The following is a 24183-nucleotide window of genomic DNA, read 5'->3' as shown; positions in this document are numbered from 1 at the left end:
CAGTATGTCTTTATGTGTTTTTTTCTATTTCTTCTTAAACATCTGTTTCTGTTGCCCATGCACCTGCCTTCCCGCGATGTGCCCAGCCAGCAGATGGTGCGGGAGCAGTATGTCACCACCACCCAGGGCAGCAGCTCGCCCAGGCCGGTGCCCGAACAAGTCTACAAGATCGGCATCTATGGCTGGAGGAAGCGCTGCCTCTACCTGTTTGTCCTGCTGCTCATCATCATCCTGGTGGTCAACTTCGCCCTCACCATCTGGATCCTCAGGGTGATGTGGTTCAACACGGTACGCATGACTCACCTTGGCAGTCTGTATTTTCAGCTGGAATAGGTTCTCCCCCTCTCCATATAAATCTTTAGTATAATTTATCTGTGTCACATCCTAAATTCAAACCAACCTGGTGACCCTGCTTATTATTATCAGCAGTGAAAACAGTGGTATTGTCTATCGTTAACGGATACTTGGCTGTCTAAGCAGGATAGTTTGTGTTTCTTATTTCATGGAGTCATGTCAGCTTTCTGTCTCAAGTCCAGATGGCAACCATGGATTTATGCAGAAGCAGAAAAAAGGATGCCACAAACCTACACACACACTCATGGACACACACACTGCTGCAAAGTGCCTGCACAGCTAAATCAGCTGGTTGGTTTAGTCCTACAGGGAACATAACTGAGTTTCACTCTTGGAAACATAATGAAGTGACTGGAAGACACAATCTTAACTCCCAGCCTACCATATTTTGGATTCTTACTTTGTATACTTTTATTCAGCTTTACTTGCAGATTGTAATTTTGGTGTTAAACCTTCCTTGCTGCATCTTTATCTGAACATATGTGTGTCTTCATTTTGGTTGTAGGAAGGAATGGGACTCCTACAAGTAAACTCAGATGGGGTCAAGCTAGACGAGGGGGAGTCTGAGTTTCTTTTCCCCATCTACGCTGAGGAGATCCACTCCAGAGAAGTAAGATAATCAAGAACACACACTTTTCTCGCTCGTCTTCCCAGCTGTCTCTCCACTCTGCTATCCCTCTTTTCCTCCCTGTCTGGCTTTCCTCCCTCTTTGTATCGTCTTCCAAGATAATTCTCAAACTTCTGTTTGCTCAGCTAAGTGGCCCAACAGCCTGGCCATTATTGCATCTCACTGTTTACAAAACTTAAAACTTGATTGTGAGTTGGATCTGTGAGGACTACACGTCCTGTCATCATCTAAATCTAATTTCTTGCGGACACTCGAGCAGTCTTTATCCAGCTGTAGTGAATGTACTGCATATTTCTGACTGTACTTTTTTTTGGGGAGATGTGTCAGAACAAACTGGATTTGGCAGTCCCGCACCGTGCACGTGGTGGTTCTGCGAGCTCCCCATTAACCTCAGGGATATTTGTGGTGGAAAGTAGTTTATGGCCCGCCTGCTAGCAGCAGATGGGAACACTTTGCTGCAGTTGTTTACATGTTATGGCTTTTCTTGCTCATAGCAGCAATTTTTTAGCATTCTTTCTTCTTTATGGGCCTCATTAAAAAGGTAATGTATTCCTCATTTATGGACGGACACTTTCTCTAATGTAATCTATGGACGTCTAATGAGATTCAGGATTTAGTGAGCCACCACCTCACCTTCCACATGAAAGTTAGTTTCTTAGATCATTGCTGTTAAGGGGGCTTCCTGACAGCTGCAGAGGAGCAGTGGTGATTTATTGTTAAGGTCGCCTCATTTAAACATTTTATAAAAGCTTTTTATAATCGTGTTCCACTCACCTGGTGTCTTATCTTCTGCTAATATTTGTGTAAAACTCTGTACCATTTTCCACAAAGCTGGCCACCAACGTCATTAGACGCTTAATTTAGGTTGACGTCAGGTTACCAAAATTCCTTGTCAGGACAACGCCTGATGCCACTGTCAATTTGACGTAGTATGCTGACGACAGATGACACTGATTGTCAAGCAACGAAAATCCAACATCTCATGCCAACATCACTTTGAACTAGCATAACAACATTTAGGTATGGAGAACAAAACCCAACGTCTGCAAAATGTCATAATGTTAGCATCCACACAACGTGAAATTCTTATGTCGTTAGACATTTAAAATATCGTCAACACAATTTTCATTTCAACCAAATTTATAGGTTGAAAAGTCTCTCTGGTTGTTGTATAACCTCCTTCAGCACGATGATCTCAAATGTTAAGTCATTAATAAAGGATCTTTACAATAATGTAAGTCTCCATCCATCCATCTATTTTCAACCACTTATCCGGGGCCGGGTCGTGGGGACAGCCGGCCAAGCAAAGCACCCCCGACGTCCCTCTCCCCTGCAACGCTTTCCAGCTCCTCCTGGGGGACTCCAAGGCGTTCCAAGGCCAGATGATATATGCAATCCCTCCAGCTGTCCTGGGTCTGCCTCGGGGCCTCCTACCAGTAAAACGTACCCAGAATACCTTCAACGGGAGGCGCCGAGGAGGCATCCTGATCAGATGCCTGAACCACCAAAACTGGCCCCTTTCAACATATAGGAGCAGCGGCTCTACTCCGAGCTCCCTTTGGGTGTCCGAGCTCCTTCCCCTATCTCTAAGGCTGAGCCCAGACACCCCACGGAGGAAACTTATTTTGACTACTTGTATCCGCAATATCATTCTTTTGGTCACTACCCAGAGCTCATGACCATAGGTGAGGGTTGGGACGTAGATGGACCAGTAAATTGAAAGCTTTTCCCTCCAGCTCAGTTCCCTCTTCACCACAATGGTCCGGCACAGCGCCCACATCACTGCAGACCGCTGACCGTCTCATGCTCCATTCTACCCTCACTTGGTGAACAAGACCTGAGATACTTTAACTCCTCTGCTTGGGGCAGCAACTCACTCCCAAATCAAAGGCGGCAATCCAAAACAAAAAAGACAAAGCAAGAGTCTCCAGCCATGTTAGTGGCTTTGTGAGGCTGTACTTAAGCACAATGGTGCTAAATGATAATGTCAGCGTGCAAACATGCTCACAAGAACAATGGTAATATGGTGGTGTTTAGAGGGTTTAATGTTTACCATGTTCACCATCTCAGTTGAGCTAACACTTTCTAATTAGCACAAAAAAGTACAGCTACACAATAGAACTAAGGCTGTTGGGAATGTCAGTTCCACAGGCATTTGGTCATAAACTAACATGACCTAATTTCAACCAAGTTGTGAAAATATTAAATATTCTTTTACATAAAAAACTGATTTCTATTCTCTAATCTCTATGTTACAAATGTGTATCAGTTGGACATACGCAGCATGTTAAAATTGCCTTTCCCCCTCCCTTTTTTCCAGGACTCTTCACTTCTAGTGCACTCATCGGAAAATGTTTCCCTTAATGCCCGCAATGAAAACGGTGATGTCACGGGGCGGATATCTGTGGGTAAGGGCCCTGAAAGAGGACACATGTACACACAGAGAGACACATAGAGCACTCATGCATAACAAAGTATCCCATTGATGTATGAGGGCGATAGTAAAGTCATTCATGCACTTGTCCTGCAGCAATTTCTCATCTAACATTAACAGTGACAAGAAGCCATCCTTCCATTTATATTCTCTTCGATTTCCATTTAAAATCCATTAAATGCAACATTCCTCTGTCTACCATTGCTTCTAGGTCGTTCTATATTACGCAGAGGGCCCGGGGCCTGTGGAGGATCATATTTGTGTGTCTTTTATGGCTCACCAACGGCTGCATTGGAGTGTTTTGTCATAATTAAAAGGCCAACAAATGACCCAGCTAATTGCCGTGTTCCACAGTGCCATTATGTGTCCTTGATCATTAAGCCGTAAAAAGCATAACCTGCATCCTCTCGGCCCTCTGTGAATAAAAGTAAAATGCTTGTTAGAGGAGATGACATGCCGGTTCACAGTTGTAAGTGATAAAGTGGGTTAAATATCTCGCTTGCTGATCTACCTGCTTTAGATTTGCCTCTCACAGAGCTGTGAGGATTAATGTAGAGAGGGCTAAAGTCGAAAGACCTCAGATACATTATCTGCCAGTTTGAGCAGTATGGTCACTGATTTACCTTGTGAATTTACACATTTTTAATCTACACATTTCTTTTATTTTGCCACTTCCTGTGAGGAAATTTGAAATTGTCACACAACAAAGCATGCCTCATTATATTCTCGCAGCACTGCAGATTTGAAAAGTAAAACAGGAAGACAAAGATTTGATTTTGACTCTTTTATCTCCATGTAACATTGCCAAACCCCTTCAGGTATTCTTGCTGTTGTTTTTGTTGTTGCAGGCCCAAAAGAGGCTCAGGGACACGCTCGGAATCTGCTCATTAACTCCCACAATGACAACATGCTGTTCACTGCAGATGGCGACCAGGCTGTGATTGGACCAGACAAACTACGAGTCACAGGTATTCCAACGGCTGCCACCTGCTGTTTCCATGGAAATACTGCACACCTCGTGGCGATTATTATTTTTTTTCAGATTTGGAAAAAAAAAGATAATATTGACAACAGATGTGAACTCAACAGGAGTAATTTGGTTTGATGGCAGGTATCTGTGCAACAATCCAGCAGCCAAGGACAAAGACAAATGAAGTCATTTCTGTAATCATTCATGAATACAGTCGAGTGTGTGGATATCTCTAAATTGCACCAATTTAGAAACTCAGTTATCTATTCCAATCAAGCGTCTTTTCATTTACAGTTTTGAGCCGACAAAAGAATATCACACCTCAGTACTACACAGTATGTCATATCATACAACCAAGCGATGAAAGAAACAGTATAACAGGCTATCAGGCTAAGCCACCCACGTTGTATGTTCTGTCCTGCTTTCCCTCACTGTCTCTCAGTGTCCAGTGTGTGTATTGATTGTGTTGTGGGTCACTGACCACACTCTGACGGCTGATTAATGACGAAGGGAGTGTCAGCTGATAGCCTCATTATGCCCGAGGTCATTGTGCTCCACAGAGAGCAGCCTGCTCTTACTTTTCAAAAACAAGCTTCATAAAATGAAGCAACGCACAGTGAAAACATGACAGAGTACAGCCACACAGGCAGCTCTGTGAGACTGTACGGACAGCTCTTTGAGCTAAATGTTAAAGTCCTCATGTTAACATGCACCCGATAAGGAGTCTAACATCCTGGCGTGAATCAGGTTTAGGCTACTGTTCTTACAAAGTCAAGATAGGATCCTTAAATGGCTGAACTTCAAGGAGCCTGCGTGATCAAATCCCACTTAAGGACTGTTCCAGTGTCAAGGATCCTTCGAATTCTGCTGGAACTGAGTCCTTCCTTGAGAGAATTTTCAAGGATGCATGTGTGTATCCTCAGTGGGCATGTAGTACCCACAATTCCTCATGCACAGTTTGCCTTAAATGAAGGTGGAGCCTCTTCAATGACACACCTGGGCACTCGCTAGCCTGTTCTAATGTGTATTCACCGAATGCCAAGAAGGAGTCTCTCCTAACCTCTGTAGGAACCTGACCAAGGAAGAATCCTTGACTTTGAGATGCACCATTTGTCTTTAGCATGTTAGCATTAGCACAAAACACAAAGTGGTTATTTCACTAAAGGCTCAAAAATGTGGCATACTGGTGGTGCTAGAGGTGAAACCAGGGAGATGAGATAAGATAATCGTTTCTTACCAGAGTCGGTATTCATCCTCTGAGGACCATGAATGTCTACTTAACTTGATACCGTTTATGTAATAGTTATAAGATATTTCAGTCTGGATCAAAGTGGTGTGCTAATCAACAGACCAACATCTCTGGAGCCACGCTATTAGCATGGGTAAACATTTAAATGTTTTGCTCAAACGCAGCAGATGTCTAACAGCTCATTAGATGCTCATTTCAAGTAGTTGCATATTATTTTAATCCCTTATTTTGGTCTATTTTGACTGCAAGATAGCAGGAAATTTGGAAATCACAGAAACTGTGCAGGCTATTCCAGTGATGAACATATCATCAGAGCTTTTAAGAGTGTATTAAAAAATATTGCACATGATTATATCAGATCAGACTACATGTGTGTGTTCTGTTACGCACCTTGAGTCCACCTCTGAAGTGTCTCTTTCTTCATCAGGACCTGAAGGAGCATTGTTCCAGCATTCAGTGGAGGTGCCACTGCTGAAATCTGAACTGCTGAAAGACCTGAGGTGAATATGTCAGCCATCTTGTATGGGTCATATTGTTGGATAATCAGTGGTGCAGTTGATGAGGTGGGTCTACTATAGACAGGTAGGTTACCAAGGAGGATACTTTCCTATATACTCCACTGGCTTTTTGTCAGATCGGTGGGTATAATAATAATCATAATAGTCATAATCTTTATTTACAAAGGCTTTTCAAAATAGAGTTACAAAGTGCTTTACATGTCAATAAACGGACAAGACACAAAAACAAGAACTTCTAAAAGAACTGATAAAAACACTTTGGTATATAAAAACTGAAGAAATAAAAGACAGTTTAAATTCACTTAAAACTCAAAAATCGGGAAAAGGCTCTCCGATAGAAGTATGTTTTAAGAAGGGCTTTAAAAGAGATCACCGACACGGCCACCCTGATTTCCTCGGGCAAACCGTTCCAGAACCTTGGGGCCCTGACAACAAACACTGTGTCCTGGTGTGTACCGCACTAGGATGTTGGAGATATAACTGAGAGAGAGGCCATGACGAGCCTTAAAAGCGATGAGTAAAATCTTCAAATATTTTCTAAAACATACTGGGAGCTGGTGTACAGAGGCTAAAACTGGAGTGATGTGATCACGTCACCTGGCAACTGAATTCTGTATTCTGGCGTCAAATAATAGATTTTTGATTCAGGCAAAAAAAAGAGGCTGTTGCAGTGATCCAGACGCAAAGAGGTTAAGGTGTGTAAAATTGTCCCTGTCTTTAAAAGTTAAAATGGATTTGTTTTAAAAAATATGTCTTAAGATCATGAAAGCATGATTGCACTAGCTTTGTGACGAGCTGCTCAAGACTTAAATGACTGTCAAACCAGACCAGATATTTGAACACTACAAGTCACGTGGAAGTATTAGAAAGATATTCAGAATGTTCAGTTGATCGGGTCAAGTATGTTTGACATCCACGTAAGAAATACAAAGTGTCAAGGTCACTCTTAAGTCTGTAATTTTACCTCCCTTAACATCACCCTGTCACCACTGAGGTGCAGACTGTGTAGAGTGAAACTGCAGAGGATTCGATTATATAATGTGGATGAAAGCTGCGCTTGTTATGATGAGTTGCTCTCCTTCAGGTTGGAGTCTCCTACCCGCTCCCTCAGTATGGACGCGCCAAAAGGAGTTCATCTCAAAGCGCTGGCTGGCAACATCGAGGCTGCTTCCAACATGGATGTTATCCTGCAGTCGAGTATAGGGCTGGTAAGAACAACTGTGTTCACTTCCTGAAGTCTTCTACGCAACAACTTCTGTTTATTCTTTTGATTAAGGGTATATAGACAGTATGCTTTTGGAACAACATGCTGCTTCACGCTTGTGTAATCTCTGACAGTCACACCTGGGAGCTTTTCATCCAAGCGAGCCTCACTCAAGTGCAGTTTGACAGTAGCTTTGCTTTTTCCATTTGTTGGAGTTGTTCAGCCAGAATACCTCCAGATCGCCCTGAGAGAGCTCATTAGACCAGTTCTGCTTTTACATTTCTACTTTGGTGCGTTGTAAAATGTAACATATATCCATTGTGTGGCTGTAAAGGTAAGAACACTGGTATTATATTATACTGTACTGTACTGTATCTGTGGACGTCCAGCAGAGTTAAACACAAGGAGCTCTTCATGGAGCCAAGAAAAGCCCCGAGATCCTCATCTGGCAACTGTAACGGGTTCATTAACTTACAAAACATTTATCTGGGCTCTGTAGGTCTGTTGTGGTGTAGCGGTTTGCAGTTTCCATGTTATTGTTTAGAGTGAGCTTTGGTGATTGATTGTGGCTGAATCTAGGACTGGATAAATTGTTGTGGTGTGGCTAAATGGCAGAGTGAAGCACTGTTTTGACCTTTTTTAATGCATTCTCAGTAAAGTTGCACATTTATATGACGCCATAGTTGCAGGGTATAACACACCCTCGTGTCTTTTCTTGCTCTGGGGAAGAAAACTGGGTGTTAATCTGCACTGAACTTGTCACGGATAATAGTGAAAGTTATGTGACTGCTCACATTTTCTGGTTTTCTGCCACAGGAATGTGGACTCAGTGTCACATCCTCTTTATTGTATCTTCCTTAGGGATCAGTGCAGGGTTTATGAACTCACTGAACATCCCTCTACCTCCCAGCATACTGTGTATCATGTGTTTATATGCACTCGCCTTAAGTGGAAAGAATTACGTACAGTGATATTTTCTTGTTGATTTAGTGCATCTCTGTTGTTCTCCTTGTAACGTCCTTGCTCTCTACGCTGTCTGCCGTGCAGCTGGTACTGGATGCTGAGACTGTGCGCATGCCGAGCCTGCCCCTGAGCGAAGGAGGGGTTTCTGGAAACGCTCAGGGTCTTTACGAGGTCTGCGTCTGTCCCAGCGGCAAGCTCTTCCTGTCCAAGGCTGGGGTCACCTCCACTTGCAGTGAGAATCAGGAGTGCTAGAAAGACTCTGACAAGGTAATCGATTTCCCATCTCTCAGTAGATGCATCTACTGGGAGGCAACAAGCACAACTGTTTATATCTGGCCTGAGTGTTTTTTTTTTTTTTTTTAAATCTTTATACCACAGTGGGTCTGTGATGATCTCAGAGCTAAGATCCCACTTGCACATCAAGGCCTGTAAAAATACAAATGCCTGCTGGCGTACATGTTGGAGATGTCATGAAATGCATCCTTTTAGTTGCATTTATGACCTTCTAACCATTCAGCTGAAAGAAATTGCTACTCAGTTCCAAATTTATCTGCATCAGAGCTTTGTGGAGGATTTTCTCTTTACACACACACACAGTGTTATGGCTGGGCTATGAGGAGCTGGTAACAGCTTACATCCTATGCAATATATGTGGTGCAATAAATAGAAAAACATGACACATATCAAGGGCTTGGAATAATCAAATATCTCTAAAATGCAGACTGAATGTTACTTAAAATATTTATTTTGGTTTACATACGTCCATCTGGCTCCAAGCTCTTGGTATGTAGGAGTTTTTGTCTTAGTGTTTAGCATGTTTTTATTTAATTGGGAGGGGGGAGGGAGGATGAAAAATGCTGGTTAATATTTAGTTATCATTGTCACGTCAGAGATTTAGAGGTGGATTTATCTTTTTTTTTTTCAAGCTCAGATGCAACTAGGCAGCAGACTTGTTTCTTATTTTGCTTTATAGGTTTGAGATGAATATACCACCATGTTATGGTACCATAAAGTGTTACTATTGTAATTATGTGTTTGGTTTTTTGTTTTCTTTTTACGTTTAAAAGATTATGTATGATTTGCCTGTATTAATTCTAAACCTCGCATAAGCATGCAGTTAGGCATTAGCTACAAGACAGGATTTTTTTGCAAGTAAGCTGGTCTGTGTTTACAGCCGAGGGTCTGTGACTAACAGAACATTACATCTGACCACTGCGACATGGAAGCAACAACAACCCATCTATAATACTGTAGATTAGGATTCTGAGTGAGAAAAATAGTGGGATTGTTGTTTCAGTTTTACTTTGCATTTTGGGTCAAATATACTTTTGTTTTTACAGAGAATGCATGACAGGTCATCAACATGTGCATCTGTAAGATTTTCATTCACTACGTCAAAGGGCAATATTTTGTATATTTCAGTTTAGCATCAGACTGTTTATAGCATAAGTAATATCTCATGGCGTTGCGTTATCATTGCCAGTATTGACTGAAGTAGATATTTTGCAGTTCTCACACATGTTCTGGCATATTTTGATAAGGTGTGTAATGTGTATTTATTAATTTTGTATGTTGAATAAACTTTGTGCTATTCTTTTATATGTGTCAGAGCTATTCATTTGCATGTACTTGTTCCTCTGAAGACTGGTGTCAGGTTTTTCTAATCAAATCTTAGGAACAAAAAGGCTACAGCTTTAAATTCAGTATATCATTTTTCAATGTCCACTGTTTCTTGTATTCTGTGGTGCACTGAAGATGTACTACAGAGATGGATACAGGTCTGATCATTTCCTAACCATGTTTATTGGCTCTCTGGTGCACTCTAGTGGAAAAGCTCTGCAGTACCATCAGGATGCACAAAGTAGATGAGCATCAGCACAAACCCAGAGGACTCGCAGTTGCAGGCTAAGAGAGCAAATTTTCTTATCTTATTCAGTGGGTCCTACTGGGTTTTTGTTGCAGCACAGATTTATGGCCTTTGTTTCAGTGTCAGATCTGGCTCTGAATTCAACTTTTTCCAAATCCAATGGTTGCTTACAATTGTTCAGACTTAACCCTTTGAAACCTAAGCAAACTGGCTTGATTTCTTTTAAAAACATGGGAAGAAGGCAACAAGCAACGAAAAAAAAAGACTCAAAAAAATAGCAAGAAATTGGTTTAAAAAGAGAAAATTAAAAACAAGAAAATTAGGATAAAAAAAGAAAGAAAATGAGAGACAGAAAGTTAAAAACAAACAAACAAACAAGGAAATAACCTGGAAAGAGTGCATAAAAATTATAACAATTCTGTAACACAATTTTAAAATGTAATAATAATAATTATAGATAGAGTTTTTCCCCAGATCTTTTCTTTTCCCTTATTGTTTTTCTTAAATAATTTTCTTAACCTATTTTTTCTTTTTGCAATTTGTGGGATATTTCTCACCAAATAGCTCATTGCCTATTTTCCCATGTTTCTGAAAGAAATCGCACCAACTTGCTCAGTGTTCAAAGGTTTAACTACTTCCAAAAGGTGTCTGAAAGCAGCATGAGAAAAGTGATGTTGCTCCAGGTTTCAAAAGATTAAAACAAAACAAATATAATGTCAGAAAATCTGATTTTTGTACATGTGCATTTGACTCTAAAAACAAATTTACAAGTGAACTTTATCTCTAAAATAAAATATTAGCCACTCTGGCCAGCTGAGTCAATCAAATAACAATATTATCATCAAGTACATTATATCTGAATTCATATTTCTTCACCTGCAAGAACAAATAGGTTGTTATATTTGCAAACTTAAGACACGTGAAATAAAACATTTAAAAGGGATGCAAAAAAAAAAAAAAAAAAAAAATTAATATACAGATTAGTAACGTTATTAGTAACAGAAATTGACATCGTTTATTTAAGGGGAATTTATTAGGCCTTCCTATGGCACAATGTACATCAACATGTATGATACACAAGATTCTCCACAGTTAATTCGAGGAGACAATCTCAGCTGAGTCACCTCTCGCTTGAGGTGTAATAAGACAACAGATACCAAGAAGCACATTTTAAATTATGTTTGAAAATGACATTTACATTATGTGGTCGATGTGTGTACAGTCCTTCAAATTAAAGGTAAAATAAAGCCAAAGTTACGGTAAAAACACGCGAGCACCACAGTTTGGTGCTGATCTATGTCCTTAAACTGGAAAAGTTAAAATTATCAAAAATGTATGAACGTGGTTTCATGCTGGCAAAAGTTAACTTGTTAAGATGTTGTGCCCTAATGAAAGTATATACTGTATATGGCTCTTTATTTTATCACACTGGCCTACTGAGTGTCCTCAAACAAACCATCATTGTAAAAAGAAACAACTCTTGGATGACTTGTTTAAGCAAAAGCTGAGCTACAGTTATCGCTGCCCTATCCAAAACTACAGTCATCAAAGCAGACTTGCTGTAGGGCCCCCAGAATACACATGGTTCATTTGAACAGGTAATGATGCAGAACTGTCAGCAAATGTTACTGTATGGAGCACAGCAAACATTTAACATAACAAAACAAAACATATCCCCAATGAAAAAACAACAAACAAAACTGCATTTAAAGTAACAATGAGTTTTCCATTCACAGTTGGATTCTCCCGAGTTGTTGACACAAGCGCTCTACAGTGCAAGTACATGAGGAGTTTCAAAAAAGTGCTTTGTCCTTAAACAAGTGACTGGCTATGTTACAGAAAAATTTACAACCTGTAGAGAAATGATATGAAATCAACCATAAAAATACAAAAAAGAAAATTTACAAACATGATTGTAATTTCCTTGACTTGCATGACAGTATTTGCAGTATTTGACATACAGAGTTTCTCTATTTCTTCATCATAAGCGCATCCTCTCAGTACAGTCAACTGGTTTTCTGTAGCAAGAAAATATATATTTATACATTTTTTTTATTTATAAAAGATAAAGTAAAAAAAGCAGCATTTTTTTTTTTTAAATCTAACTCAGAGCGAATACAGTCAATGTGGGGACTTTGGTAAACAAAACGTATTGCTTAGGCATTTGTATGTACAGCATATGCAGTTGTTTTTTCACATATTACAGCAGATGTATATTGAGACAGCCTACAGGGTTATGGGAGCCATACATTTATTTACTGTGCATGGGCCACAGCACCACCATAGCAGGTAGAAACTGCATATGTACCAGAAGCTGCCAGCTGGATACTTCAATTTTATTCAAAGTGATACACACGATCTGTATTGCAGACAGCCATGTGTGTCCTCTACTCCACAGAGGATCTATGCATACTGTAGTTTCATTGTCATCTTTAACAACAGTATTATATTTTTTGCTGCACAAAGGTTTCAAGCTTAATGATAATCCGTGCGGTACATTCCATTACTCTCATTGCCACCTCCGATGTGTATCTGTCGTTGGGAATCTGTGGAAATGGCAGGAGATCAGGATAGCGAGTTCTCAGGCTGTCCACGCCATATCCTTCCAGGATCTGGACATCATTTGAAAGGCCTTTTAACTGGGAGTTGTATTCCTCCACTTTTTGAGCCAGAGCAGTTGGTTTCACATCTTTGTCCGACTTTCCTCTGACTGCATAGTCAGCAGCGATCAGTGCAAGCTTTGTGGCCAGGTAGCATTTGAAACAAACCCACTCATTGGCATTTTTGTGGAGATCATTCCGAGCAGCAGAGTAGTTTGCTCTTGCTTGCCTCAGCCATCTGCGAGCTTCCACAGGGTTTCCAACTGTCTTAAAAGTAGGGGGCACAAAGAAACGGTGAGAATGTGACGAACCTGCATAGCTTGTAAAATGTTCCCTGAACTGTTGCCTTTCTGACTTGTGACTTGTTGCTTCTTGGTTCCACGATGAATAAAACCTTTGAAATGAGAACTTGTCTGACTGGAAACGGGATGATGATGTGGAGAAGGATCTCCTGGAAGCTCTGTCTGTATTTTGCTGATCAGCCAAAGTCTGTTTCTCCATCCTGTTGATCTCGTTTTGTAAGTGTTTGAAGACTTCCGTGGCAATGTCCAGATTTTCTGCGTTTTTGTCTGGATGCCACTTGAGATACAGTCGGCGGATTATCTTCTTTCTTTCTGTCTCAGAAAGCTTCCAAGCTTGTTCAACAACTGAGGTAACTTCTTTCAGAATCTCAGGCAACGCATGAAGTTTGATCTTTTTTGGAGACTGTTTTTGAGGGGGAGGTCTGAGGTTTTCCTTGCCAGAAAAAACAGGAGGGATCAACTGTGGACCAGAGGATCGCCTGTTTGGGCTTGTAGGTGGTGATGGGGCACTGGTGTCTCTTGCATGGGCACTTTCATCTTGTCTTGAGAATTTGTATAAGTCGAGGGAACTGACTATTTTATACTCACTATAACCAATGTCAATCTGGAAGCATTTCCCGAGGAAACTTGTGTTATCGTCCTCTTCTCTCTCTACTTCTTGAACAATGATGGCATATGTATAGGTAGGCTGGTAGGACCCGTATATATCTCCACCCTCAGAGTCTACAAGGTAACCCACATACTCTCCGGGGTAAAATACATTCATGGGATCCATGAGGAGTGTGTGATGTATCTCAGCTGGTATGGGGGTTCCAGGGAGTGGTAGCTCAAGTTTTGAAGGCTCTGTTGAGTCATACTTAACCCCAAGGTTGTCCAGCTTTTCTGTGATTCTGTAGATGTCATTACAGCCCAGCATGGCAATCAGATAGGATGTGTCTGAAATCAAATTGTCTGTAGCAGACTTCAATGTCATAGCCAGTGCCAAGAGAAAATTAATGTCTTTGCTGTCTGAATGCTGGATGTAGAGGTGAATCACAGCCGTCCCATATCTCTTGAGGAAGGCAAGTGTTTCACTGCGGCTGTGTGGAATGGGGCTACATCCTTTTACTCTTAATGTTGTCTGGAGTTTCTCAAAGCAAGAGACTTTCAGTCCTTCACAGAGTGCTTTGCAGAGACGTATGGCTTTTTCCTCATTCACAAGGTATGCGTTGTCATTCTCATGTTTCATTATTCTGATCAGTCCTGTGATGAACTGCTCTGATGACAGCAACAGCTGAAGGCGACCCTGAAGAGAGCAAAGAGCTCCAAACTGGCACATTCTTGGAGAATCCTCGTCGAGCTGCTCTTCAAGAATGCCACTCAAAAGTCTAGGCCTTAGTTTCTGTGGAAGTAGCATGATCAGTTTTGTGTGGAAGGCATGATCTTTGCCCAGATAGCACTGGCTCATGTCCACAAGCATCTGGACTCCAACGTTACCCTGAATTCTGCTCTTGTAGTGTGGGGCATCATCAAACACCAGGCTATTGGATTTTGCTAATCTACCATCATGACTTGGCAGATAAAATATCAAATCTCTGAGACTCTCAAGATCTTTGCGAATTTCCACTGGATCATTATGGAGGGACTTGAACAATCCCGAAACAACTCTTTTCACAGTTCTCATTTCATTTGGGTCAAGCTGCTTGCCCTCTGAACTTCTGTAAATTCGCCACAGCACTTCAACATACTGTTTGGTTGACACAACGTCTTCCGTACCAAGAAGTTTAAACAGCTGATGAAAAGTGCCAAGTTCCAGAGGCAGTTTGTACAAGTAGGGTTTAAAGTCAGATTCATTGTCCAAATTAATGACGACCTCTTCAGGTTTCAGCAATTTCCAGCCATCTTCAACCATGACAAAAGCCACCCCACGTAGCTGGTAACGGAAATCTCTTTTATCTGCATTGAGAAACTCGTAGGTGGACCTTAAAACTTTGTTCCTTGTTTTCACCACTTCATCATCTGGATTGGATATGTTGCAGATGTTCTTGCAGTTGCTTATGACTTTATCCAATGGTGGGTCCAAGTTGACACCTAACATGTTCAGTACCTGGTCAAGTTGTTCCTGTCCAATGAGAGTGTTCCCCTCCTGGTCTTTTATGCTTGATGGTGTAGCTTTCTCAGGTAGAATTGGACAAGCTGTCCAAAGCAAGTGAATGATATCTGTTTGTTTGAATTTTGGATTTACCTGGGACCCACTGAAGCGAATCAGAGGAAGTGTGCCACTCATCTCTTGGTACTGTGAATGGAGCTTGACGAGTTCTTTGGGGGCTCTCTCAGGACACAGGAATGGTATCATTGAGAGCTCTTTGAGAAAAGTACCCTGGAACAGGTCTGCCCTCTCTTTGAAAATGTGGTTCAAGAGAACATCAACAATGATTTGCACTTTTTCTTTGGTCCAGCTCTCTGTTTGGGCTTTGATGCTGACCTCTTTTGCAAACTGAAGAACTTGCTGCTGTGACACTTCGTGCTTGAGACCAATGTTTCTCAGAAAGGTTATCCATGAGGTGAGCAACAATGTCCCATTTTTGGGTTTTGACACTTGCTCAACTTTCTTAAAAAAGTCACTTGGTATGAATGACTTTGCAGGTAGCATGACTTCAAACACCTTCACTGTTTCATCATAAAAAAACTTGGTTGGCCTGAGTCTGTTTGAGTAGTCATAGATGAACATCAGTCCCTCCAATTTCTCATAGAGCTGATCCTTGATCTCGCATGATTCTTCCATTGACAAAAGTCTCTCCTTCAAGTAGACAATGTGTCGAACTTTGGCATCGTAGGAAAGACTCTCAAACTTTGGCAGGAGATGTTGAAGGTAGATTTCAAAGTCATCAATTGGCATGCAGCCAAGAAAGGTGTACAGTTCTTTCAGCTGCGGGTTGTCAGCCAGAAAGGCAGAGGTGGTTGTGTGCGCCCATTTGTCTATGTCCGCAGTGGGAATGCTTTTTGCAAGGACATAGTTTGTCGCATAGTTTGCAATGCTGATGTATTTCCCACTAACTGATTTGAAACATGGGAGGAGTTTTATGCTCTGTGCATTCTGCTGTGTGAGGTTGGCTAAGTTGCAGTTGAAATACAACAAAAGAGCCTCAAAGTCCTTGTCAGTGAGGTTTGCTGCTTTGAATGCAGATGTCTGGATCATGTACTCTACAGCTTTCAGAACACTTGATGGATTTTCAATGTTTGCTGTGTGTTGTGAAAGAAAAGGCATTATGGGACTCTCTTTGACACAGATTTTGTTCACTGCAAGCTGAATGCACCCTGCTTTCATTAGGGTGTGATAGACTTTGTCGTTTTGGCCCTGTGGAAATATGGCTATGTTCATCAAGCTCAGAGGTAGGAGCACATCATGCTCAGGGACAACTATCTTTTCTCTTGCCATGAATTTGATTCCAGGTAGCAAAGCCCAGTCTCTCAAAATGTCAAGCACTGTGTCGAAACTGGGTTTGATGTCCATCTGATCCTCCTTCACAGCGACATTCTCAGTAATGAAGTTCCACACATTCTTCAGCCACGATTCACTTGCAAAGGTGTCCCTCCACTTGACAGGGATCCTTGTTCGATACTCTCTTGGAAGAACAGACCCCAGTAGGTCACCAAAGCAGCTGATGTCAAAGTTCTTTGCAGCTCCTGCCTTCAACAGGATGTTGCTGTACCTCATGTACAGTGTATTCATGAACATTTCTTTCCTTGATGAGATTAGTTCATGATGTGTTGTCAGGAATTTTGGTCTCTTGGAATCAAACACCTGAAGCATAGTGTCCATTGTTATCAACAGAGGCAAGCCCTCAATTGTCACTTCATCCGCTTCTATATCTTTGAAGCAGTAATCAACAAGAAGCTTCAAGTTATGGACTAACTTGTAGTTTGACTGTTGGAGACGGCAGGGGAGTTTTCCAACATGGCAAGATGTGTCTGGTGATGAGAAAGTGTGAAGAAAGTTGCGGACATCCTCTGGTGTCACATAACTGACTGGTATCCCTGCATCTTCCAAACAGAAGTAGAGATTTGCTGTCTCATCGCAGTTGTGGACCAGGTTGAAACCAATATCCAGAAGCAAGGTTTTCAGCCTGTAGATATTTTCAGCGACAGACTTCCTTGAAGTGATGTTGTACTCTGTATTTTTCAAATGCTGAAGTTCATCTTGAAGCAGGTTATCAAAAAAGGCTCTGCCTTTGTCTGCAGTGGATGTATTCACCCACGAAATGTAAATGACAGAATGCATGTCAGAATTGTCCATGTGGGCTGCTCTGACTACAGGTAGCAGACGCTTCGCGTCACCATGGATACAGTTGTACACTGCTTTGACCAGGCAGTACCAATCTGGCTGTATATCAAGTCTGTTGACTGGGAAGAAGAACAGATATTTCCGCAATGTGTCTTTAACAACATGGAGCGGCGTTCCTTGTAGTACAGTCATGGTGGGATCAGGACCTGGGAAGTATCGACGTTTGAGCTGAATCAGCAGTTCCACACAGGCAGGGGCTATCAGGGATGTCATCAAATTGTTATTCCAGTCACTTCTTACCCCAACTCCGTTGTCATCTCTCCATAGGTTTCTTCTAGCAGAGTCTAAGGCAAAATGCCCATTGACATGAAAAGGTAACCCAGTCTCCAGTGAAAGGGGCAGAAAGCAGAAGGCTCTGTGGGGTTTTTTGTAGTTGTGGCTTATACATGCAGCTACCCCTCCGCGTGGAAACAGAGTTATGTCCTCATTTTTGTGAGCTGAGATCACACTTTTTGAAACATTTTCAATGTTAGGGAAGCCAGATCTGTTGCAGATCATCCATGTGGTCAGATTTCCATCATTGTCCTCTATGTCCATTGTGTAGGTTATCTGTTGGACTGGGATAGCAGTGAGCTGCTTCTTTTTGGTCACACTATCAATGACAGATGCATGAAACTGTTTGCGCTTTAGCCGATCACCATCTGTTATTTTTGCTGTCACAGAGTAGAGCACCTTTAGGTCTCCAGATGCATTATCAATTTCACAGATTGATATTTTCTCCATGTGGTTGAGGAACATCAGGAGCTCTGCACCGTCAGTTTTAAGCTTATCCAGAAGGTTCTGCACCATTCTGTCTGATGCAGGGACAGAACTTATCTCTGATGTCCTTGCCATCTCCTTTGAGCGGATGGGGAATCTGAACATTGTGCTGCGTTCTAACTTAAAATGGACTCCCAAGTAGAGACTTAGAACATCTGAAAACTGAGATCTGAAGTCAGAGTCCAAGTCTCTGAACATTCTTCCAGGACTCACAGATGTAGCTCCAGGTGCATACTGTGCATGTGGATCAAAGATGCACAGAATGTCATTGTTTGAGATGAAGGATGGGCAGTCAGTGATGTGATAGACAGAGTTAAATCCTATACCATACTGACCAGTTTTGCCTGGATTGGCCTCTTTTGTTCCTCTTCCAAGGTTCTGTATACCTCTGACATCATCCTCTGTGAAGGGCTGGTTGTTATATACACAGAGGGCAGGACCTTGCATTGGGATCCATTTATCATCAAATATTCTGTCTGAGGGATGTGTCCTTGAATCAAAAACAAAGTAAATTTCAGTGGCTTTGGCATCATCTGCATTTTGTAGCAGCTCTTTTAGCATTTCTTTTTCTGATGGATAAGCATTGAGAATGCTTTTAATTCTGCTTGTGAGTTTTTCTTTCTGTCCAAACTCACTCCCAAGTGTAGTGAAGCAGACATTTGAGGCATACCTCTCCAGGGCTTTGTGACGTTTTGGGACTGCTCCTAATTTCACAGCAACCTCTCTTGGAATATCCCCATGACAGTATTTCACTGTAGAGTCTCTGACTTTGATCCAAGGGCAATCATTGTAGCATAGCGATTTTGATGGCTGCAATGTCAGATTGGAATCAGGTAACAGAATCCCACTGTAATTTGCTTGGCAGAATTCTTGGTTTTTGTCTCGTATCAAGCTCCATATTCCCTCACTAATAATTCTGCGACACAACTGGAAGTTCTCTTCGGTGAGTACCCTTCTCCCACACTCTTGCTTCACAGTTTCAAGAACTGTCGAGAAATCCTCGACTGTGAAGCTGGGCTGCGCCCCAATATTTTCAAAGAGCTCACGGCAGCTGTTTCTGTATTTGTTAGGGAGCTGATAAAGATGTGGAGCAGCATCAAAATTCAGGTGGAATGCCACTTTGGAGGGATTGACATATGTGTTCTCCACCAGGATGGAATTGAACTCCTTCAACTCCTCAGTTATTTGTACTTTTGCATTTTCATTCTGTAGCATTTCCTCATGAAGAAACTTGTAACAGGCATTTGTTATATTTTCCTGATATAGTGTGACACCGTCAAATGATTCAGACAGTTTCTTAAGTTGACTGATGACCAGTTCAACTGAGGGCTTCCTTATGAGACCAAGACATTCTTTCACAGCCAATGACATTGCACCGCAACCTTTGAAAGAAGGAGAATTCTCATTCAGGATTGGCTTCATCAGACACACAGTTTCTTGGTGTTCAGTTGTGAAGAGTTCCCTGGCAGAGAACATTGTTGAGGGGGAAAAGTTGTTCCCATGCCATGGCAGTGAGAAGCCTGCCGGTCTTGTCAGGAATGGAAGGAACTTGGTGTCATGTAGCTTTTCTAAGAGCTCAGCTGCTCCTGGATCGCTCATCTTCAGTTTCTCATCAATAAGACTGAGTAGTATACTGCTACGAAAGCATGCAGCTGTGTGATCATTTTCATTAAGATCAATAACAGATTGAGCACGTTCAATCAGGTCCTCCCATGACAGGTCATCTTTGACCATGCCTAACTGCACTAGCTTCACTAAACACACAGGGTTTAGGTAGTCTTTATAAGTCCCCTCAGGAAATCTTCCATCATCAGTGTTGTAGAGTTTAGCAACTCTTCCCTCTGGGTGAATGAGTCTGGAAGGTAAAACCAGTTCCTTATTTGGGCCAGAGCATGGGATACAAGGAGTAACCCTGAGGATTGATGCGAAATCTTCAAGTTTCTCATTCAAGACATAGTGCATCAGAGGATCTCGAAGCTCTTTTTCGATTTCCTGGATGTGAGGAAAAAAGACATCTGAAAAGAACTGCTTCTCTGTCAGGGTGTTTTCCATCAGCTTTCCTTTACATCCAGCATCATCAAATCCCTCTTTTACCCAGTCGGGTAGCTCAACAGCACAGAGGTTTTGTGAGCCACTCTTCTTGAGGTATTTCAAGAATATCTTGAAAGCAGCAGGACCAATGTCTGACCTACAGAGTAAGGCATCATCAAGGAATCTGACGTATTTGATTGACACCCAGGTTTTCCCATCTGAGAAAACCTTTGCTTGCTCACTGTCGCCACCTTTGGCTATTTCTTGGTAGACACCCTGGCTGACCAGTGTGAAGTCATCATGCACCTGACTTGGATCTGGCCATGCTGCATAATAGCTGTAGTCTAGCAGTTCTCCACTTTCAGCCATTGAACGTAGCATTGTGAGTGCTGCTAAATAGGCCTGGACAATGACATGTCTCATGAACACAGAATTCCACTGTCCTTTGGTGTCTGTCTTCCAGATCTCTTTGCGGTTAGAAGTCACAGCAAAGCAGCCATTAATGTGGACTGGTAGGCCTGTTTTGATTCTGAGAGGTAGGTAACAAAACACCTCACCAATTGGTGTGGTATTTGTCTTTACTGTCCATTTGCGATTCTCTTCTTCTGAGAGTAGAACAGCCACTCCTCCACAAGGCACTAGTCCAAGTCTTTTTCCACTATCACTGAGGGAAAACTTGAGTGCCTCAGATGAATCCATGCATGAGCAAATCAGCCAGTTGGTGACTTCGACTGCCTTTGGGGGCATTTCATCTGTGAGTCTTCTTGTCTGTACACCTTTAGCAGCCATCTCAAAGTACTGGTTAGGATCTTCCTCTGAACCTCTGAACAGTGGCGAATGGAGATCAACGATGCGTTTGAACACGTTATGAAACTCCTCCACCACAACACGTATGATGCAGCCAGACTTGGGAACATCAGCAGGTACCCTGTTGGTGCTTGCTACTTTCTTCATAACTTTTGCTGCAGATTTTAGGATACTCAGCGGTCCATACGAGGATTTGGACGACCACACACTTTTGTTGATGGTGACGACATCTTGTGCTCCTGCTGGATTTGGTTCCTCATATTTCAGGTATTTCAAGACCATACTTCCAACATGCTGTGTAAACAGAATGAACCTATGGCCACAAATGCTGAACTCATCAACCAGGGAATAGATGTCAGTGGTGTTGTAGTACAGACTACTGATTTCACTTACTGAGGCTTCCTGCTCTGTTCTGAATGGGAGTCTGAACAGTGTACCGTTGTACTTGTATGGGGAGTCCTGAGCTAGAGGAAGCTGGCAATTGAAGACATTAATGAAAGGTTTGAACTGGTTGGGAAATTTTCTCAGCCTTTTCTGTTGTTTGCTCCAGTTGATTTTGATCCCTGGATTAGATCTGTCTCTGATGTGCTTGCTGATGTGATTGATGTTTGGATCAAACATGATCATGAACTCTCTGCTCATTATGATGGGGATATCAGTGATGTGATAAACTGAGTTGAAGCCCAAGCCAAACTTGCCAACTTTGTCTGCTTCACATCTTTTCACTGATCCACCTAACCTTGTGATGTTCAGAAAGTCAACATCTGAGAATACAGAGCTGTTAAAAGACCACAAAGAGGGCCCATGGCAAACAATCATTCCAGGGTCAAGGAGATTCTCTCGAATGTCCATGTTTTTTCTCATGTCAATGAGGAAACTGCACTCTGTTGCACTTGCATCATCAGCATTCTGGAGGAGCTCTTTAAAAATGTCTGCTACAGATGGATATTCCTCCAAGATGTTCTTTATTCTCACTGTCAGAGGTTCTCGTTGGCCTGACTGTTCAAAGCCAAGGTTCTCTGGGTTGATCAACCTGGTGCTCAAACATGGCACCTTCAGCCACTCTGCAGTTTTCATGGGTATGTCATCATGGACTAATATGATCGGCTCTGTTGCATCCTCAAGTAAGTCATTCAAATCGTCAACCTTGATGTCACAGTAGGTGCATTCATGAATGGGCTTCATCACTAATTTGCTTGGATCCTTGTAACAAAGAATCGGCACATGCATGTTAGTATCCACCTGTATCTGGTTGTTGTATAGCCATCTCAGGATGTTGACTAAAAGTATGATATCGTGTTTGCTTTCCTCCTTTGTAAGCTCTCCTTCACATCTTTGTTGGATGGTGCTGATAACTTCAAGCACATGGCTTGACAAAACCTCTTCAACTGAACCACAAAACTTGAAAAGCTTATGAAACTTTCGAATTGTCTTTGGCAGGGAGTACAGGTAAGGCTGCAAGTCTAGATCAGGGAGTGGTTTTAGGACTGTCTGGCCAGGTGATGAGAATGTCTTCCCCGTCCATACCCAATCAAAAGGTAGTGATTTCATTGCTTCTCTAGCATCCTCAAGATGAGCCTGCATGAAACCATATATCTCAAACAAGATCTGCTGGAATTGATACCAGTCCTCTGTGGTGAATGCTTGAGATTTATGCCAGTCATTCACTGCTTTCAGGTGCTGTAGTACTTGATCCACTTGTGGCTCTACAGTTAGTTTCAGTGCTTTCTTCATACCTGCAGATGTGTGTTCAACCAGTGCTACTGAAGATCCCACAAGCACTGCATGGGATATGTCACACATCTCTGACAAAGAGCAGATATTGAGAGTATCTCCAACCCACGCAAGGGATTTAGGGTATGTTAGAGGTCTTTCTTTGCAGACAGGTACCCATTTCAGTTTTAGCAATGACATCTGAGCATCAGCTGATTTTACCAGCTTGGTTTGTCTGTTAAGTATCTGCAGGAGTGTTTTTGCCTTTTTCATTATAGAGTCCCACACAGGCTCCTTGCTGCCTTGTAACTCCTCTATCTTCTTTGCCACTTTGAGAGCATCTTTTTCACTGAGCTGTACTTCATTTCTCAGTCCCAGTTGTCTGAGTGAATGAAGTATATCAGGGGAAGATGTGAATGTACTTGTGGGAAACCTGGTTTTCTCTTCCATGTAGAAAAGATTCTGTAGAATCTCCAGTTCAGGGTCAAAAAGATCTGAGGCTTTTACAGACTTTCCACAAGGCAACTGAATAAATTTCAGAGCAGAAAGCCATCCAATCACAGATGAGTTTTCATTTTTTAGAAATGCCAGATGTTTAAGTGCCCAAAGCATGACGAGGTTTATCTCACTTGTTGTATAGAAACCCTTTTCAATATCCTGAAGAATCATCTTTAGACACTCTGTTGTTTTCACTTGCTCTACATTCAGCATCTTGATGAGGCGGATTGACTCTTCATCACAGCAACCCACAAGATTTACGGATAATTTCACATCTGGTGGATACTTGGCTCTATGGTGTAGAGCTCTAGCTCCTCTCAGTGATGTAAATACTGGTGTACCTTCAGAGCAGGTCCCCACTTTCTCAAAGATGGAAAGCTCAAGCAGGGTATGCTTTTCTCTCTCTGTGATGTCAGACAGTCCTGCAAGAAAGCTTCTGAGCGCAATCTTCTCTTTGACTGAGAAAGAAGAGACTTGATTGGATAATCGCTGTGTTGGCAATCTATCCATAATTTGCAGAAGCATACCAGGAGAGGAAGGATGGATGTAATTCTTTAGCAGAGGATGCTGCAAACATGAATCCAGCTTTTTTACCACCACTCCTCCGAGCTTTTCCATGATGTCAAGAAGGTTTTCGGAAAGCGGCGCCTCTTCCTCATCCACAAGAATTATGGGGGATGGAGTTTTGAGACGCAGAAGCTTAACTGAGTCCATGTTTTCCTCAAGTGGCACAAGTGGGATTAAAGGCATGTCTTCAAAAGTATTCAGGTCATCAGCAAAATGTATATAGAGATGCTTCCAAATCATCTTAAGCCAGGAAACTGTAGGATGTTTCAGCTCCTTGTTTCCAGGCTCCCATTCAACCATGAAATCTCTAGCTGGCCAGGCTGTCGATAAGATCTCCTTGATGAGTCGAGCTGATCGTTCAGGGTTCAGAACTTGTAACTGAGTGCAGGGTCTTC

At 42.0% G+C, this 24183-nt stretch overlaps 2 protein-coding genes across 4 annotated transcripts in view; one reads left to right on the top strand and one right to left on the bottom strand.

The window, feature by feature from the left end:
• The window catches only part of sgcg (sarcoglycan, gamma), a 15816-nt gene extending 5897 nt beyond the window's left edge, over window positions 1–9919 (top strand). The window contains exons 2-8 of one of the 2 annotated variants that reach the window (XM_033631952.2): window positions 91–288; window positions 860–964; window positions 3303–3390; window positions 4265–4384; window positions 6063–6135; window positions 7238–7361; window positions 8405–9919. In XM_033631952.2, the coding sequence (XP_033487843.1) occupies window positions 94–288; window positions 860–964; window positions 3303–3390; window positions 4265–4384; window positions 6063–6135; window positions 7238–7361; window positions 8405–8572 (873 nt within the window). In that variant the 5' untranslated portion in view covers window positions 91–93 and the 3' untranslated portion in view covers window positions 8573–9919. Of the gene's footprint in view, window positions 1–86; window positions 289–859; window positions 965–3302; window positions 3391–4264; window positions 4385–6062; window positions 6136–7237; window positions 7362–8404 lie in introns of both variants that reach the window. The other variant, XM_033631951.2, reaches the window with a different exon arrangement.
• Window positions 9138–24183, bottom strand: part of sacs (sacsin molecular chaperone) — a 37668-nt gene continuing 22622 nt past the window's right edge. For both annotated transcript variants that reach the window (XM_033631948.2, XM_033631950.2), the window contains one exon: window positions 9138–24183. In XM_033631948.2, coding sequence (XP_033487839.2) covers window positions 12632–24183 — 11552 coding nt within the window. In that variant the 3' untranslated portion in view covers window positions 9138–12631.

The sequence above is a fragment of the Epinephelus lanceolatus genome, chromosome 4, assembly GCF_041903045.1.
Source record: "Epinephelus lanceolatus isolate andai-2023 chromosome 4, ASM4190304v1, whole genome shotgun sequence".
Classification (NCBI taxonomy): domain Eukaryota; kingdom Metazoa; phylum Chordata; class Actinopteri; order Perciformes; family Serranidae; genus Epinephelus; species Epinephelus lanceolatus.
The sequence above is the reverse complement of the archived record's forward strand: the minus strand, read 5'-3'. Positions and strand labels throughout refer to the sequence as shown.